The sequence below is a fragment of the Sinohyriopsis cumingii genome, unplaced genomic scaffold, assembly GCF_028554795.1.
Source record: "Sinohyriopsis cumingii isolate HCF-2022 unplaced genomic scaffold, ASM2855479v2 utg000160l, whole genome shotgun sequence".
Classification (NCBI taxonomy): Eukaryota; Metazoa; Mollusca; class Bivalvia; order Unionida; family Unionidae; genus Sinohyriopsis; species Sinohyriopsis cumingii.
In genome coordinates, this window is record NW_028315873.1 from 3,261,342 (window position 1) to 3,280,760 (window position 19,419).

A 19,419-nucleotide genomic window follows, 5' to 3' on the forward strand; every position below is an offset into this window, starting at 1 on the left:
TAACACAGGGGCCAACAGAAGGTCTGACTTGTGTTGCAAAAGGTATTGGTATAACACAGGGGCCAACAGAAGGTCTGACTTGTGTTGCAAGAGGTTTTGGTATAACATGGGCCAACAGAAGGTCTGACTTGTGTTGCAGAAGGTATTGGTATAACATGGGCCAACAGAAGGTCTGACTTGTTTTTCAGAAGGTGTTGCTATAACACAGGGGCCAACAGAAGGTCTGACTTGTGTTGCAAAAAGTATTGGTATAACGTGGGGGCCGACAGAAGGTCTGACTTGTGTTGCAAAAGGTATTGGTATAACACGGGCCGACAGAAGGTCCGACTTGTGTTGCAAAAGGTATTGGTATAACATGGGCCAACAGAAGGTCCGATTTGTGTTGCAAAAAGTGTTGGTATAACATGGGGGCCGACAGAAGGTCTGACTTGTGTTGCAAAAGGTATTGGTATAACACGGGGGCCGACAGAAGGTCTGACTTGTGTTGCAAAAGGTATTGGTATAACACGGGCCGACAGAAGGTCCGACTTGTGTTGCAAAAAGTATTGGTATAACACTGGGGCCGACAGAAGGTCTGACTTGAGTACTCATGTTACTCTGTAAACTTCAGTAAATTCTAATAATGCCAAACCGGGAGATCATTTACTTCACATCTGACTTTGATACTGAGTTTTCACATTCAGCCAATCAAAAGTGATGTTACAAAAGTAAAGTCCTTTTTGATTGGTCAACGCAAAATCAAAACCTCAAACTCATAGTCAGATGTTTTATAATCTCCATGCCAGGAACGTAATGACCCAGCTTACAATGATCCATTCTAGTCAGTGGATATTGAATCAAGAACCCATCCTTCAATGATCTACTCTAGTCAGTGAATATTTGACTGAAGTTAAGCTGTGATGAAACTGGGTTAGTTAAGGAATAGCAGTACCATGTAATAATAAGAAAAAAAAGAATAGAAATAATAAGAAAAGTGAATCCACTGTATCCTAAATAGTTGATATCATGTCAGGTTTGTTTTATCCGTGTATCTTTTTCAGTTTAAAGGGTCCCACAATGAGGGCATACAGACATCTGAACAGTGCCTCAGGACCTGTCCAATTTTCCACAAGTATGATTCGACCTGAATCCATGATGTTGCAGACTCCACCAATCCGTTCTGAGGAACAGCGGTTCCGACAGCCCAAGCATCCTGCTGGTCCATTGGTATGACATGCATTATAATTGATAGTGAGTGATCTGTCCATTTACCATATATATAAATATACTGTATCAGTATATAGCACACCCACACTTCAGTCACCGTGTAGCATGCCACACACTTAAGACACGGTATATCACACACCACAGTGTAGACAGTGTATAGCATAACCCTAACTGCAGACAGTGTATACCTTTGTATCACATACCTCACACTACAGTCAGTGTGTAGCGCACCCCACACTTCAGACAGTGTATATCACACCCCACACTGTAAACAGTGTATAGCACACACCACACTTAAGATGGCATATATCACACACCACACTGCAGTCAGTGTGTAGTACACCCACACGTCAGACAGTGCATATCACACTCCACACAGTAGACAGTGTATAGCATACCCCTAACTGCAGACAGTGTATACCTTTGTATCACACAGCCTACACTGTAGACTGTATTGCAGTGTATATCACACGCCAGACAGTGTATACCAGATACAGTGGTGCCAGGTCAGCCAGTACATCATATGATGATACATCTGGGTCTGCAATGTTTGAGGTTTGGTATTTAGCATGAGTAAAGTACAGCATTTATTTTAGAGTGATTGTTGAGCAAGAATGGATCAATGTGCTTGATTTTACCACATCAAATTGATTTTACATCAAGAATTGGTCCTAACGATGGATGATTTATTTGAGGTTGAATTACATCAAGAATTGGTTTTAAAGATGGATGATTTGTTATTTGAGGTTGAATTACATCAAGAATTGGTCTTAAAGATGGATGATTTATTATTTGTTATTTGAGGTTGAATTACATCAAGAATTGGTCTTAAAGATGGATGATTTATTATTTGTTATTTGAGGTTGATTTTATATAGCCAGAATTGGTCTTCAGGATGGATTATATTTTATTTGAGGTTGATTTTATATAGCCAGAATTGGCCTTCAGGATGGATTATATTTTATTTGAGGTTGATTTTATAGCAAGAATTGGTCTTTGAAATGGATTATATTTTATTTGAGGTTGATTTTATAGCAAGAATTGGTCTTTGAAATGGATTATATTTTATTTGAGGTTGATTTTATAGCAAGAATTGGTCTTCAGGATGGATTATATTTTATTTGAGGTTGATTTTATAGCAAGAATTGGTCTTTGAAATGGATTATATTTTATTTGAGGTTGATTTTATAGCAAGAATTGGTCTTCAGGATGGGTTATATTTTATTTGAGGTTGATTTTATAGCAAGAATTGGTCTTTGAAATGGATTATATTTTATTTGAGGTTGATTTTATAGCAAGAATTGGTCTTTGAAATGGATTATATTTTATTTGAGGTTGATTTTATAGCAAGAATTGGTCTTCAGGATGGGTTATATTTTATTTGAGGTTGATTTTATAGCAAGAATTGGTCTTTGAGATGGATTATATTTTATTTGAGGTTGATTTTATAGCAAGAATTGGTCTTGGAGATGGATTGCTTAGCAAAGGTTAAGTCTTAAGATTGATCATACCAGAAGATAACTGTACAGCAAGATTAAATCCTGGAGGTTGATTGCACTGCAAGAGTTGGTCTTTTAGAATGAGATAATTGTACAGGAAGATTAAATTATAGACGTTGATCACACAGCAAGAGTCAGTCTTTGAGATTGATTGTACATTTAGATTTATTCCATGTGGCTGATTGTACAGCATGATTTGGAATTTGAGATTGCTTTTATGGCAGAATTTTCCAGTTGAGGTTGACTGTACAGCTAGAGTTGGTATTTGTGGTTAACTGTACAGTAACAGTTGGTATTTGTGGTTGACTATACAGCAGATGTTGCTATCTGAGGTTGATCATATGACAGGGAATGGTCCTTTATATTGGCTTGATTGTGCAGCAAGAGTTTGTCTTTGAGATTGGTTGTACAGTAGAATTTGGTCCATGAGGTAGAGTCACAGTATGAGTTGGTCTTTGAGATTGGTTGTACAGTAGAATTTGGTCCATGAGGTAGATTCACAGTATGAGTTGGTCTTTGAGATTGGTTGTACAGTAGGATTTGGTCCATGAGGTAGATTCACAGCATGGGTCGGTCTTTGAGATTGGTTGTACAGTAGGATTTGGTCCATGAGGTAGATTCACAGTATGAGTTGGTCTTTGAGATTGGTTGTACAGTAGGATTTGGTCCATGAGGTAGATTTGCAGCATTAGTTGGTCTTTGAGATTGGTTGTACAGTAGGATTCGGTCCATGAGGTAGATTCACAGTATGAGTTGGTCTTTGAGATTGGTTGTACAGTAGGATTTGGTCCATGAGGTAGATTTACAGCATTAGTTGGTCTTTGAGATTAGTTGTACAGTAGGATTTGGTCCATGAGGTAGATTTGCAGCATTAGTTGGTCTTTGAGGTTGATTGTAAAGAAATCATTGCTTATTGAGGTTGAGGCAACATAGGAGCATGGGTAGAATCACCAGCCTTGGCTACATAAGCCCGCTGAAAATCAGCATTGAAAGGTGCAAAGCATGTCCTTTCAACCAATGTACATTTCTGAATCTACTTTTAGGTGAAATTGGAATTGTCTTTACATTTATTAAGGTATGACTTAAGAGGAAAATGGTTCATTCTGGTTTCCAGCAGACACCATGGAAAATGTAGAATTCAACTACTTGCCCAAATCATTTTCTAAATATATTAGCACCATTTATGTTCTTAGAGTACTATTTTTTGAGTCACCGGTAGGTGTACCAATACAGTACTCCCTCACTATGACATGGTTCATGGAAGTACTCCCTCACTATGACATGGTTAATGGAAGTATTCCCTAACTATGACATGGTTCATGGAAGTGCTCCCTCACTGTTACATTGTTCATGAGAGTACTCCCTCATTATGACATGGTTCATTGGAGTACTCCCTATATGACATGGTTCATGGTAGTACTCCATCACTATTACATGGTTCATGGGTATACCACCTTAAAGATGAGGTATTTTGTTCATATGTTATTATGAGGTAATTAAATGGAATCCATGACCATACTTACCTTATACAGAGGCACCTGATAGTGAGGGTGTACTTTACTTGAGGTAAAATATATATTTATTTTCTTCAACATACACTGTGCACATTGTAAACTTAATCTTCTTCAATCACCATAGTCGCTGATGCTGATTTGGTAGTTGACAAATTACTGAGAATCAACCTCTGATGTTGATTGGCAGTTGCCAGAATACTGAGAACCAGTCTCAGATGCTGATTGGTAGTTGATAAAATACAACCAGTCTCTGATGTTGATTGGTAGTTCACATAATACTGAGAATAGTCTCAGATGCTGTCAGTTGACAGAATACTGAGAACCAGTTTCTGATGCTCATTGTCACATACTCATCATCAGCAAACAAAATGCTGAGAACCAGTGTCTGATTATGTTTGTCAGTTGACAGAATACTGAGAATCAGTTGTTTTCTTTTTGGTACAAGTGATGCAAAAGGAAAGTAAAGTGATCCATCTCCACAATGACTAGAAATGTACTAAGTTCCAATTCTATACAGGATAGTTTATAAACAATATACTGCTTTGTAATTTGAAATCAAACTTATCTTTAGTTATAGATGTTGATATAACCTCTATACTTAGTTTCTGAAATGTAAGGCTTGCAGTTTTATTACCAGTCATCACTGACAGGAATCCAGTTCTGCTACATCCCATTTTCTCATAAGTTCTGAAGTTTATATAAAGCCTTTTTGCTTGATAAATGGAAAGTTAGTTGAACCAAGTAATTTTCCAAATGTACTGTTTTCTTTCTTTTGCAAAGTGCTATATTGTTGTTACACTATAAATATTATTCGACAAGTAATCTGAACACTTTGTCTATTGTCGTAGTCACTTATCCCAACAAATCCTTATATGAAACAGAGCACATGTTTTCACTGAGGTTTTAGTTAGGTCCAGCCACAAGACCAGTGATGTTGCTCTGCTGTTACATGATGCACTGGCAACTGAGGGTCTTTGACATTTGCTCTATTGATGTGTTATAACATGGTGTAATTGAGCTATTCATATGTGTTATAACATGATGTAATTGACCTCTTCATATGTGTTATAACATGGTGTAATTGAGCTATTCATATGTGTTATAACATGTAATTAGCTCTTCATATGTATTATAACATAATGTAATTTAGCTCTTCATATGCATTAATACATGGTGTAATTGAGCTATTCATGTGTTATAACATGATGTAATTGAGCTCTTCATATGCATTTTAGCATGGTGTAATTGAGCTCTTCATATGCAATATAACATGGTGTAATTGAGCTCTTCATATGCGTTATAATATGGTGTAATTGAGCTCTTCATATGCATTATAACATGGTGTAATTGAGCTCTTCATATGCATTATAATATGGTGTAATTGAGCTCTTATGTGGTATAATATGGTGTAATTGAGCTCTTATGTGTTATAACATGGTGTAATTGAACTATTCATATGCGTTATTACATGGTGTAATTGAGCTATTCATATGTGTTATAACGTGTTGTAATTAGCTGTTCATATGTATTATAACATAATGTAATTGAGCTCTTCATATGCATTAATACATGGTGTAATTGAGCTATTCATGTGTTATAACATGATGTAATTGAGCTCTTCATATGCATTTTAACATGGTGTAATTGAGCTCTTCATATGCATTATAACATGGTGTAATTGAGCTCTTCATATGCATTATAACATGGTGTAATTGAGCTCTTCATATTCGTTATAATATGGTGTAATTGAGCTCTTATGTGTTATAATATGGTGTAATTGAGCTCTTATTTGTTATAACATGGTGTAATTGAACTATTCATATGCATTATTACATGGTGTAATTGAGCTCTTCATATGCGTTATAATATGGTGTAATTGAGCTCTTCATATGCATTATAACATGGTGTAATTGAGCTCTTCATATGCATTATAATTTGGTGTAATTGAGCTCTTATGTGGTATAATATGGTGTAATTGAGCTCTTATGTGTTATAACATGGTGTAATTGAACTATTCATATGCGTTATTACATGGTGTAATTGAGCTATTCATATGTGTTATAACGTGTTGTAATTAGCTCTTCATATGTATTATAACATAATGTAATTGAGCTCTTCATATGCATTAATACATGGTGTAATTGAGCTATTCATGTGTTATAACATGATGTAATTGAGCTCTTCATATGCATTTTAACATGGTGTAATTGAGCTCTTCATATGCATTATAACATGGTGTAATTGAGCTCTTCATATGCATTATAACATGGTGTAATTGAGCTCTTCATATTCGTTATAATATGGTGTAATTGAGCTCTTATGTGTTATAATATGGTGTAATTGAGCTCTTATTTGTTATAACATGGTGTAATTGAACTATTCATATGCATTATTACATGGTGTAATTGAGCTCTTCATATGTGTTATAACATGGTGTAATTCATATGTGTTATAACATGATGTAATTGAGCTCTTCATATGCATTATAACATGGTGTAATTGAGCTCTTCATATGCGTTCTAATATGGTGCAATTGAAAGTTTCACATGCATTAGGATGTGATTGAAAATATACAATCTTTTGGTGATCTGTCTGATAGTGTGTTAGTAGCCTTTAATATTTTTATACAAATTCCAGGATGAAGAAAGTGTTCCAAAGGTAAAAGTAAACATAAATGAAACACATTAATAATTCACCATCCACACATTGGAGTGAGGTTTTGTCTCACTTATTATGTTGAACTGAGCACTTCTACTAAAATTATGAAATTTAGTGTGTAAATCAAGAAGGTTTAGTGTTGTCAAGATGTACTGAATTGGTTTTGAGTGATTTCTTGGTTGCAGTAGATTGATTACTTTAAGTTTATCTAGGTTAGTGAAATTTAGCAATCTAGAAGGAGCTAAAACTAATCCTGAAGGTTCAGTAGTTTTAGCGTTGTTCAAATTAATATTGCCAGTAATGACATTTTAGGAGCCTTAAACTTGAACTTCCTCCAAACATGTTGAGAATACAGGCCTATCCCAAATTTCATTAAATGTTGAGTTCATAGTCTAAATTGAGTGTTCACTAATTAAGGTAGAATTCAACGTAGTGTCTTCTTGTCAGGCTGTGAAGTGACCAGTCTGTTTCAAAGCATAGGTTTAATCTAGTCATCCAGGCTGTGAAGTGACCAGTCTGTTTAAAAGCATAGGTTTAATCTAGTTATCCAGGCTGTGAAGTGACCAGTCTGTTTCAGAACATAGGAGTAATCTAGTTATCAAGGCTGTGAATTAACCATTCTTTTTCAAAACATGTTTAATCTAGTTATCCAGGCTGTAAAGTAACCAGTCTGTTTCAGAAAATAGGTTTAATCTAGCTGTCCAGGTTTTAAGTAACCAGTCTGTTTCAAAATATAGGTTTAATCCAATTGTCCAGGCTGTGAAGTAGCCAGTCGGTTTCAAAACATAGGTTTAATACAGTTGTCCAGGCTGTGAAGTAACCAGTGTGTTTGAAAATAGGTTTAATACATTTGTCCAGGTTGTAAAGTAACCACTATGTTTTAAAAATATAGGTTGTGAAGAAACGATTGGTGAAATGATATACCTGGGCCTTATATCGATATGATTCATGATACAAAGCCTGTGATACAATACATGTCAATACATGATAGTTTCTCCAACTTTGAAAGGCTGCTGGTGCCCTTTTATGTCTGCAGACATTCTTGGTTGTATTTTCTGTATACAGATTACAGACAGAGATATATTTATATCCTATCTTCATTGATGACAAAATAGGAAATTTACGTTCAAACAGACTATCTGTTGGGTGTCAAGAGTTTAATTAAAGGTTTTAGGCCATTTAAAGGTAGTTCTATTAAACTCGCTATAGCCACCATGCCCTATGTTTTGCACTGCATGAATGCTTTAAAAACATCTTGTAACCAGTTTCATGTCTCATTTAAACTTGGAAGACATTATGATGTTATCTTCAAGAACAAGTCTGGGCATGTGATGAATACCAATAAAATCATACACGTTGTACTTCTTGCAGATGCAAAAGACTACTGAGGCAACAATACTTGTTACTGTCTAATTTAAGAAGTCTTATAATACAAATGTGTTTTTTTTGTTAAACTTATACAAAATGATAAACTTGAGTGGTTTGAACTCATCACCCTCGCTGATTCGGTGCTAATTTGAATTATTCCATCAGCACCTTCATTCACTGGTTAAATATCTCTCCATAAAAAGAGAAATTCCAAATTCGTTCCCATGTACAATTTAAGGAGTGATACTGCCATGATTTTATCATAATGGAAACCTCCCTTTTTGTCAAGGAAATATTGGGGAGTGGAAGAAAAGAAGAAGAATAAACAGCCATAGTTAACTATTTACCTAACACTTCTTAAATAGCTGTCTCTCTTTCTTCCTGTTCCACTCTCTGAGAGCTCTACAGAAATCAGTATGTTTAAGCAAGAATCTGTCAATTATTTCTGAGCATAATCTGTTCCTTATCTGTGTATGAATATTGTTCTATGCTTCTTCTTGAAGGGATATATGCATAGCTAGCTTTGTGAGCTTGAATATGTTGGGAAAACTGATCTTTATGACTGTTATGTACAATTTTCCAGAGCTCACACATATTATCTTTTGGATAGATCAAATAGGATTTTTCAATAACATAAACTTTGTTGAATCGGTTTACTGAATACAGTGCCAGATTTCTTATCTGTTCCATAATGTTATATTAGGGTTTTTGGTCCATCAATGCCATGGTCTGATTGTGTCAACAGAGATATCCCAATAAATATTATTACATATGGATATATGGTGTTGTAGCATATGATCTGCAGGGCTAAAATGATTGATAATAAAATGAAAATTGCATTATGCTTTTAAAGTGTCTACATTTTAATTAAGCTCAGTATTCTGCCCTTTCTACATTTAATTTTGAAATACTGCTGAAAAGGACATGGCTGACATTCCATCCATTTTTTGTCCAGCCAACATGTACATCTGACTGGGTTACGATAATAAACAGTGGGCAATCAGACTGCAGATGCTGTATCTGATGAATTCTAATTTTAAAGAATAATCAATATATAATGATAAATCGTTTCACCTTAGAAGTAACCAGTCTTTTCCAAAACATATGTTTGATCCAATTATCCAAACACATTTTACAAGTAATTAGAGTGTAGAATTTGAGCAGTGGGTTTAGATATTTTATTCATGCAGGATTTGATCCTGGACTGTTTCATGTAAATCAGATCTGGCCTGAAAATTATACAAAATTTGGATTTTGTTTTGACCTTATATGAATAATGTTACTTTTGGAAGGTGGTTTTGATTAGCTCGTAGTGAAAAGAAAAGCTTGACGTGCTTCATGCCAGGATTTGCGGTTTAAATTTACACAATCATGCATGATTTATGCAGAATAGAAATAAAAAACCATGATTAACTGCTTCACAGGTGCTTCATGCCAGGATTTGCGGTTTAAATTTACACAATCATGCATGATTTATGCAGAATAGAAATAAAAAACCATGATTAACTGCTTCACAGGTGATTTACAAAGTTTTAAGTTTACACATGTGATAAATAGTGATAGTAATCTGATTCTAGGATCATCAACTATTTATTATCAATAATTTCTGTAATTTTCTATTTGAAGTCTAAAATATTTTATAAACAATGACGAGATTAATATATTGACTGATATGAGAATTATTTGAACAGGAAGCAACCTAAGAATCATGATTTAGGTCTGAAAACATTGAATATACATATAAAATATAGACAAAATTGACACTGGAAAACAGGCAATAAATAGGGCGTAATTTGTTACTATTTCAAAGGAAAAAGATTAATCCATATGTATTCTCTATTTACTTTAGTTATTTTAAATTTATTTTGGAAAATGTTTGTTTCATATCCTATTGCTGTGTTAAAAAAATTACTGGTAGTTCAAGAACATCATTTTATTTCTTGAATATGCATTAAAGATACTTTGAAATATTTTCTTGCGTGGTTATTGGAACAAAAAGAATTTTAATATTTCAGACAATACAGGGAGAAGAGAATATTCCCAAGGTAAACTGTTATATTTCAGTGTACAGTGATAGCGAGAAATGGCAAAATGGTTGGAATATCATTTTTTTGCATGGAATTTAACTTTTTGCAGGCTTTTGCTATGTTTTGAGTATTATGTGCAATAATATCAAAATTCAGAAAATTACTAAATATTTTGTTGAGATAATTAAAATCTAAATCTAAAATGCATCATATTTCTGAAAAACAGTTGGCACTGGCATTTTGTTTGCTGTGAAAAAAACATGCTTTTGCTTTAATTGGAATGAATCTTTGTGAATATGAATAATTTGTTTATTTGATTAATTAAGAAATTACAGAAACGTCAGTTATAACATTGTTGTATTCTAATACAAAATGGTACCAATATTCTTACTCTCAAAGTCCTTGACATTTTTAGATGACATTATAAAACTCTAAGTCCCACGTCCTCAGTACTCTTATATAATATTGTACTATTATTTCAACTCTCCATGTCCTCAGTACTATTATATAATATTGTACTATTATTTCAACTCTCCATGTCCTCAGTACTATTATGTAATATTGTACTATTATTTCAACTCTCCATGCCTTAAGAATATTTATTTAAAATTCTATTATTTTATAAAGTCATCAGTATTCTTATATAATATTGTACTATTATTGCAACTCTCCATGCCTTAAGAATTTGTATTTAAAACTCTATTATGTTTTAGAGTCATCAATATTTTTATATAGCATCCTTGGTATTCTTATCAAAATAGTATTATTATTCCAAGTCTCTAGGTCCTCATTATTCTCTATACTTCGATTATATGTTTCGGATTCACTTTTCATAAGAAAAATATTTTAGGAAAATAAACACATGTCTATAAAGAATTGCAATTTAAGTTTTAATTAAGCACTGGCTTAGTGCATCATGAGACAGCAACAATGCCTTTATACAGTAGGTAAGTACATGAGATCTGGTATTGAACCTTGGATTACAGAAATGACAAATAAGCACATTGCCACGATAATGACAATTCTTCAGTGCAATACTGTTGTAGCTGTGCTGTCTGCTGTGTGTGAATAAGGGTATCAGTGATTTTTAGACTGGGTTTCTAGGATTGATCTGATATCATAGGATTGATCCAGTAATGTGAACTACATAGATACTTTGAGTTTAAGATCCCATGCTCTTAGGGCAAGTGACTTTACACTATACTGTCCAATTATATGCAACATAGACCCAGATCAGCTGTCACAAAATGCACCAGATGATTATGGTCTGCGCTGTTTGTTCTATTTATTTAAACAAACAGCAGATACTAAAATCTTTGAGCATATTATGGGATGGCAGATCTGGCTGTTGCAGTTTCCAGTTGCAGCTGGCTTATAAGTGAGAATAAAAAGTGTCAGAATTGTCTGCATCATTAGCAAATGTGCCTCTATGTTTATGATTCTTACCGTCTGTTGATAGCTCCTTTTCTTGTTTTATATTCTCGCAAAAGTACCATTTTCCTCGAACCTGCCTTAAAGGTAGCCTCTATTAAGCAGACACAAGTTTCGGTTGTACTGTCAACATGTAGTAAATGCAACAAATGTCATTTTAATAGTTTTAGTTTCGATCAGTTAGAAATCAACTTGTCTGCATTAACTGCATGCAAATTTGTCTGTATTAATTGCAAGCAAATTCACATACCAATTGCCAGAATTATTAGCAATGCAAATGTAAACCTATGATTACAACAATGAATGTACAAAGAGTTGTATTGTCTCCTTTTCTTATTTAATCATCGTGACTTTAAACTACATGATAGTAATTATGGATTGTAGGACTAATTTTAAGATATTTGGTGCAAACTTCCCGTTGCAGACTGTTAACTTGCAGAACAAAGCTTGGCCCTCAGCATTGTCTGTTGTTAGTTTGCAGAACATGAGTAAAACTGACTGACCAAGGACTAGTCGTACTGCCTCCATGTGGGTTAAGCCAGGGGAATTTTGTCTTTCTTTTATTTCTAGAATTACTGTAGACATGTAGTACTTTCAGCCATGGAGAATTTAGCATTTGCTCATTGTGTGTTTTTATTATTATGTTTGATCTGTTAACATATGGGTTTAGTATAACAAATTAATACTTTACCTTGCTATTTTTGCTGAATAGATGACTAGGAAGTGAGCGGGTTTAGCATATTAGTACATTTTAGTGTTGACAGTAGGAAACTAACTCCCAGTACATTGGACTATGTCCCATTCAAACATCATCCCACATCCATTTCTCATTACCTGATTTAATTTTGTTCTTTTTGATAAGTATATTTTTAGACCAAAATAAAATATATAACTGTAATTGATGCTTCCACTGGTGACAGATACCATCTTAGTTACTTTCCAGGAGTAAACAAAAAGATCAAAACGCTGTCAAGTTTAGACATTAGCCCATGGATAAGCCGATCCACCTTCTTCCAGGCCTTTAATTTTTTCTACATTATTCGGCTAATACCTGAGTATATATGATAAATGGAGTTGATACTTTCACTGCTGACAGATGCCATCTTAGTTGCATGCCATCTTGCATCTTTGAAAAAGCAAGATAGTAGGATTAAAAATGCCCATAGGACATACACTGTTCTTGAGGATATGATAATAACATGTAAAATAAACTGCCAGTTAGTTGCAAACAACATAGAAGCACATTAGGCAAGGATTATCTTGATCCATCTCACACATTTTGCATTTGGATAACAGATTCATCACAGTAAATATAGTTTCATTGAAGTCTTATCAACTTTGATACAAATAAAATATTATATTATGGTTAATTTACAACCTTGAAAATATCCTTGAATTTGAGGAATTATCTTGATAATTTATTGAATTTTAAGAAGTTTTTTTGTATCATTGTGAATTATTTGAATTTGTTGACAGACTCCTTGACTTGTTTTGGGGTAAATTATTTGAATTTGTTGACAGACTCCTTGACTTGTTTTTTGGTAAATTATTTGAATTTGCTGACAGACTCCTTGACTTGTTTTTGGTAAATTATTTGAATTTGTTGACAGACTCCTTGATTTTTTTTGGGGTAAATTATTTGAATTTATTGACAGACTCCTTGACTTATTTTTGGTAAATTATTTGAATTTGTTGACAGACTCTTTGACTGTTTTTGAAGGAATGAATGTCTAGTCTGCCACTGGATCCATGTTATTTTGCAGTAGTGGTAGGAACCATGGTCAAATAGTGGTAGGAACCATTGTCTAATAGTGGTAGGAACCATGGTCTAATCAGTTGATATTTTGTAAAGTGTGCAAAATATGCATGTTTTATATATTCCTAGTTAGAATTCTTAAAAATATTGGCAAAGAAACATAATAACCCCAAATCCTCAATATCTTTACACAAAATTTTATTATTATTGCAACTCTACAAGTCCTCAGTATTTTTATATGAAATCGTGTTAGTATTTCAAGTCTCTAGGTCCTTAGTATTCTCAGTACTTTGATTTTATATTTGGGACTTTTCATAGGAAAAAATACCTTAGGAAAATAAACAGTTGCATAAAAATAATTGCAATATAAATTAATTAAATATGGGCTTTGTGCATCATAAGAGAACAACAATGTCTTTTTATGGAAAGTACATGAGATCTGGTATTGAACCTTGGATCACCAAAATACCAAGTTTTCACATTACCATAACACTGACAATTCTATGGTGCAATACTTTTACCCCTGTGTGGTCTGCTGTTTGTGAATCAGGGCATCAGTGATTTTTAGACTTGGTTGTTAGGATTTATCAGATAATATCTTAGAATTGGTTTAATAATGTCTTGGGATTGATAGGATAATCTGAAATAATTAATATAATAAAATATTTAGTGTCCAAGCGCTTAAAAGTTTTGAAAAATTAGAGCCAATTATGATAATATTTCCATTTGATGACATAAGCTTAGAAACTGGCCTTTGGATATCTGCCAGTCACCTCCTATCATTAACCCCCTCTAACTGATAGCTGACCAGAAGCTGACCAGTAGTTTCATCAGCAATATGAAATTCTTTGTGTAATGATTTTATTTGATTTCTGAATAATGGGACATGAATTTTATATTCTTTTCATAACAGTACATATCAGCCAAGTCTTTTAAAATTTTCAAGACGTATTCAATAACACTGTTTATATATATAGATATATATGAATTTTCACACTTAAACCATGGCTTTCTAATTGAATTGATTGTTACTGAGCATAAATATTCTAGGCTACAGATCATCAACATGCAACTTTCTCAAATTTTTGTCTACCGCTTGGCACATTCAAATAGATGTAATGCAGAAATGTATCCCATACAATTTAAATCTTTCCTAAAGTCTTTGTTGAATGTAAGTTATTAATATTCAGATTGTATCATTGAAAGTTAATGCAAAGTATATTGTATATATTAATATTAAAAGTGTATCATGAAACATTAATGTTAGATATATTGTATATACATATTAGTATTAAAAGTGTATCATGAAACATTAATGTTAGATATATTGTATATACATATTAATATTAAAAGTATATCATTAAACATTAATGTTAGATATATTGTATATGCATATTAGTATTAAAAGTATATCATTAAACATTAATGTTAGATATATTGTATATGCATATTAGTATTAAAAGTATATCATTAAACATTAATGTTAGATATATTGTATATGCATATTAGTATTAAAATTATATCATTAAACATTAATGTTAGATATATTGTATATACATATTAATATTAAAAGTATATCATGAAACATTAATGTTAGATATATTGTATATGCATATTAGTATTAAAAGTATATCATGAAACATTAATGTTAGATATATTGTATATACATATTAATATTAAAAGTATATCATTAAACATTAATGTTAGATATATTGTATATGCATATTAGTATTAAAATTATATCATTAAACATTAATGTTAGATATATTGTATATACATATTAATATTAAAAGTATATCATGAAACATTAATGTTAGATATATTGTATATGCATATTAGTATTAAAAGTATATCATTAAACATTAATGTTAGATATATTGTATATACATATTAATATTAAAAGTATATCATTAAACATTAATGTTAGATATATTGTATATACATATTAGTATTAAAAGTATATCATTAAAAACTGATGTAAGATATATTGTATTTATATGACTTGTACTATAAAATCTCTTAAACTTGTATTCAAAAACTTTGAAAATAACGCTAATACAAATTTTGACGTATTCATGGGGAAGTAAATCCTACTGAAGAAATTGCCATAAAACTACATATAATATACTCTGCTACATTATACTGTTGTGATATGTTCACTGTACTATACATTTCACTGTAACTATACAATACATATCAAAGTAAAGTCTGACTTTTCCTACAGAGCCACTTTACAATGGAAGCTTTGAAATGCATATTTCATAACAAGTATCCAGCAGTCCTCAACGAATTAACTAGATCCAAGACTGATGTTGGTCTCTCAAAAGATTACATGCGGCTGCTGATACAGCGAGTTCAGAACCGACCAATAATGTAGGAAATGGTTGTTGACTGTTGCAGTTTTTGTTGGATTTTTATATTGTACACTTTGAAGTTTGGTTTGTCCAGAACAGCATTGGTATTGGATTTGCACAGTGTCATGTACTGAACCTTGAAGCAATATTTTATAACATTTTTTCTGTAACGATTCAGCATCCTTTCTTCCAGTTTTGCACAGTATGTCAGAGGGATTTATGCACAGGCGATTAATGTTTACCCTTCTTTACTCTAGGGTTGATAGTGTATTAGATGCTCTTCATCCAGACCTCACTGTGTTAAGGTTGACATTGTGTAAACACATAACCTCATCATCCAGACCTCATTGTGTTAAGGGTTGACATGGTATGGTTACATGCGTCCTCATGATCAGGAACTCATTTTTTTATTGTTGACAGTGTGTAAATACAATTCTTGTCATCCAGACCTCATTGTCTTAATTGTTGACAGTGTGTGCAAATACAGTTTTTGTTGTCCAGACCCCATTGTCGTAATTGTTGACAGTGTGTAAAACACCAGTCCTCATAATCAAGATTTTATTGTGTTAAGTGTTCACAGTGTGTAAACACATGACCTCATCATCCAGACCTTATTGTGTTAAGGGTTGACAGTGTGTAAACACATGACCTTGCCATCCAGACATTGTGTTAGGCATTGACAGTGTGTAAACACATGACCTCATCATCCATACCTCATTGTGTTAAGGCTGACAGTGTAAACACATGACCTCATTGTCTTAAAGATTTACAGCATGTAAAGTACCTGTCCTCATCAGCTGGATCTCATTGTCATTACTTGTTCTATTCTTGGGAATAAGGTTAAATCTGTACTATTCATAGCACTGTAAAAGAACTTCATTCAGCAAGAGTCCCTGATGCTCTACTGGATGGAAGTAATTTCAAGGAATTAAAGATAAAACCATTTATAAATTTTATATTCTGAGTGTTTACACCATCTTTAATAATCTTGAGCAATACCAAGATTTTCAAATTAGCTGATGTGGCAGTCATGTTAGATGTAAGATCAGTACCAATTTCATTTACAACCAACCACACATTATTAGAAGGTTTTTATGAAAACTACATGTTGATATGACCATATTAGCACTATTATCAATTTGGACCAATTAGATATCATAACATGTCATTTGATGAAAATGCATGTCAGTATGACCTACCATTTAGGACCACAGGATGTTTATTACATGTCATTTGATGAAAATGCATGTCAGTATGACCTACCATTTAGGACCACAGGATGTTTATTACATGTCATTTGATGAAAATGCATGTCAGTATGACCTACCATTTAGGACCACAGGATGTTTATTACATGTCATTTGATGAAAATGCATGTCAGTATGACCTACCATTTAGGACCACAGGATGTTTATTACATGTCATTTGATGAAAATGCATGTCAGTATGACTTACCATTTAGGACCACAGGATGTTTATTACATGTCATTTGAAGAAATCCCATGTCAGTATGGCTGTCTTTTAAGGATTAGTGTCAACAAGGTGCTTAATTGGCAGTTGTGGGTTAAGTTTTTATTTGTAATGCTTGGACATGTTGGCCCCATTTTTTAGGACCAACTACACAATATGACTTTCTGTTTAGGAATGGGGATAGCTGCATATTAGTATGGCTTTCTCTTCAGGGGTAGTAATAACCCCATTTCGATATGTCTTTCTCTTCAGGAGACCAAGTGACTGCGTTGGTGACTTTATTTTATGTCAGTATGACACCATTTTATTTAAGATTAATTTGACAGCATAGGAAATCTTTTCATGAAAATTTCATGTTTATGTAAGCTTTCGTTTAGAAGAAGAAATAACAAGATTGTCAAAATATCTATAATGGCAGCCATATTGGAAAGAAGAGAGTTGGCATTTCTGTTAAGGACCAAGTAGGCATCATCAAAAGTCTTTTAGTAAAACCCAGTGCTAATGTTAATTTAGAAGGCATGTCAATATCATGCTTTTCAGGATGGCTGTCAAGGTGGCCATATTTGATGTGAAATCAGTATCATTTTCATTTAGGAGCTTGTATCGATCAGAACCAATCTTGAGTCAAAACTTGGACGTCATTGAGTTGCCACTCAAGGAAAATACACTGATTCAGTTTGGTTCCACTACTTGTGGATCTCACTTGTAATTGAACTGAGATCATGATGAGCAAATCTGATCAAAGATTTTCAGAAATATGGCCTCTAGAATGTTCTCAGGGTCAGCCAGTCAGATGCAAAGTCAACTTGTTAATGTGTATCATTTGAACTCATCTGAGCTTACATACCAAATCAAATCAAAATCTGATCAGGAAAGATGTGTCTAGAATATCCACAAAACTACAGATTCATGTCCATACAAGTTCTGTTGGCTTTTGGATACATGAGCTAAGAGTGAAAGAATGAAAAGAAACAAATTATTAATACCTGTAAGCTGAGATGTCCAGGCATATAAACATCTCCATGCTGTGATTACATGAACCACCTGGACAATATTAAAGTAAATTTTATGGACGAGTGCCTTTGGGTATTTTTCTTAAGCCAAAACTGTATCCAGACAATGTCATAATCTGTACTTTTTTATACTAAAACCAGATAGTCATTCATTACTTGTAAAACCAGATGAGAAAATCTTAGCTCATCTTCCTATTAACTTGCATGGTCATCTGTTTGGTTTGCTTGGTCCAAAATTATCCTTTTGGTTTGCTTGCCTTTAACATTTATACACCTCTATCCATCAGCCTTGTTCAAGATGCCTTAACATGATTGCCTTTAAAGTTTATACACCTCTGTCTTTCATCCTTATTCATGACACCATAATAAGCATGTTCACTAATGAAATCCCAAAATGTTTTTACAGGTTTATTAGCTTTTTTATAATCATGGTGATTGAATAACATGATTTATAATGGTGAACGAATGGCATATTTTATAATGGTGAATGAATGGCATATTTTATAATGGTGATAGTTGCACCCTTTTTTCATTTGTCTCTTTTGATATAATACCTATAAGTATGTTCACATTTATATAGTACACAATCATATGTAGTCATTGATATAATATAAATATGTACACATTGGTATAATAAATATAAATATATACATATTGATATAATACATACAAATACGTACACATTGATCTATGCACATTGATATAAGTATATAAGCATTGATGTGATACTTATATGTAAATATTGATATAAAACATATATATATATATATATATATATATATATATGCATTGATATAATACATATTGATATATTGGTTTACAGCTAATAAGTCTTATTCTCAAATTCATATAAATCAGTTTTCAGTATCTTTTTGTTATTGCATTATATTTAGTATTGATTATCTCTTAAGTACATCACATCCTTAAAATAAACTTGTAGCTAGTGAATTCCTTAAAATAAACTTGTAGCTAGTGAATTCCTTAACATAAACTTGTAGCTAGTGAATTCCTTAAAATAAACTTGGAACTAGTGAATTCCTTAAAATAAACTTGAAGCTAGTGAATTCCTTAAAATAAACTTGGAGCTAGCGAATTCCTTAAAATAAACTTGTAGCTAGTGAAT

At 32.9% G+C, this 19,419-nt stretch overlaps 1 protein-coding gene across 12 annotated transcripts in view; it reads left to right on the forward strand.

Annotated features, from left to right (window-relative positions):
• The window catches only part of LOC149774642 (cytosolic carboxypeptidase 3-like), a 365,035-nt gene that overhangs the window by 336,530 nt on the left and 9,086 nt on the right, over positions 1–19,419 (forward strand). For 11 of the 12 annotated variants that reach the window (XM_089944927.1, XM_089944935.1, XM_089944931.1 and 8 more), the window contains 2 exons: positions 1,041–1,206; positions 10,261–10,290. In XM_089944927.1, coding sequence (XP_089801053.1) covers positions 1,041–1,206; positions 10,261–10,290 — 196 coding nt within the window. The remainder of the gene's footprint in view (positions 1–1,040; positions 1,207–10,260; positions 10,291–19,419) is intronic. The other variant, XM_089944928.1, reaches the window with a different exon arrangement.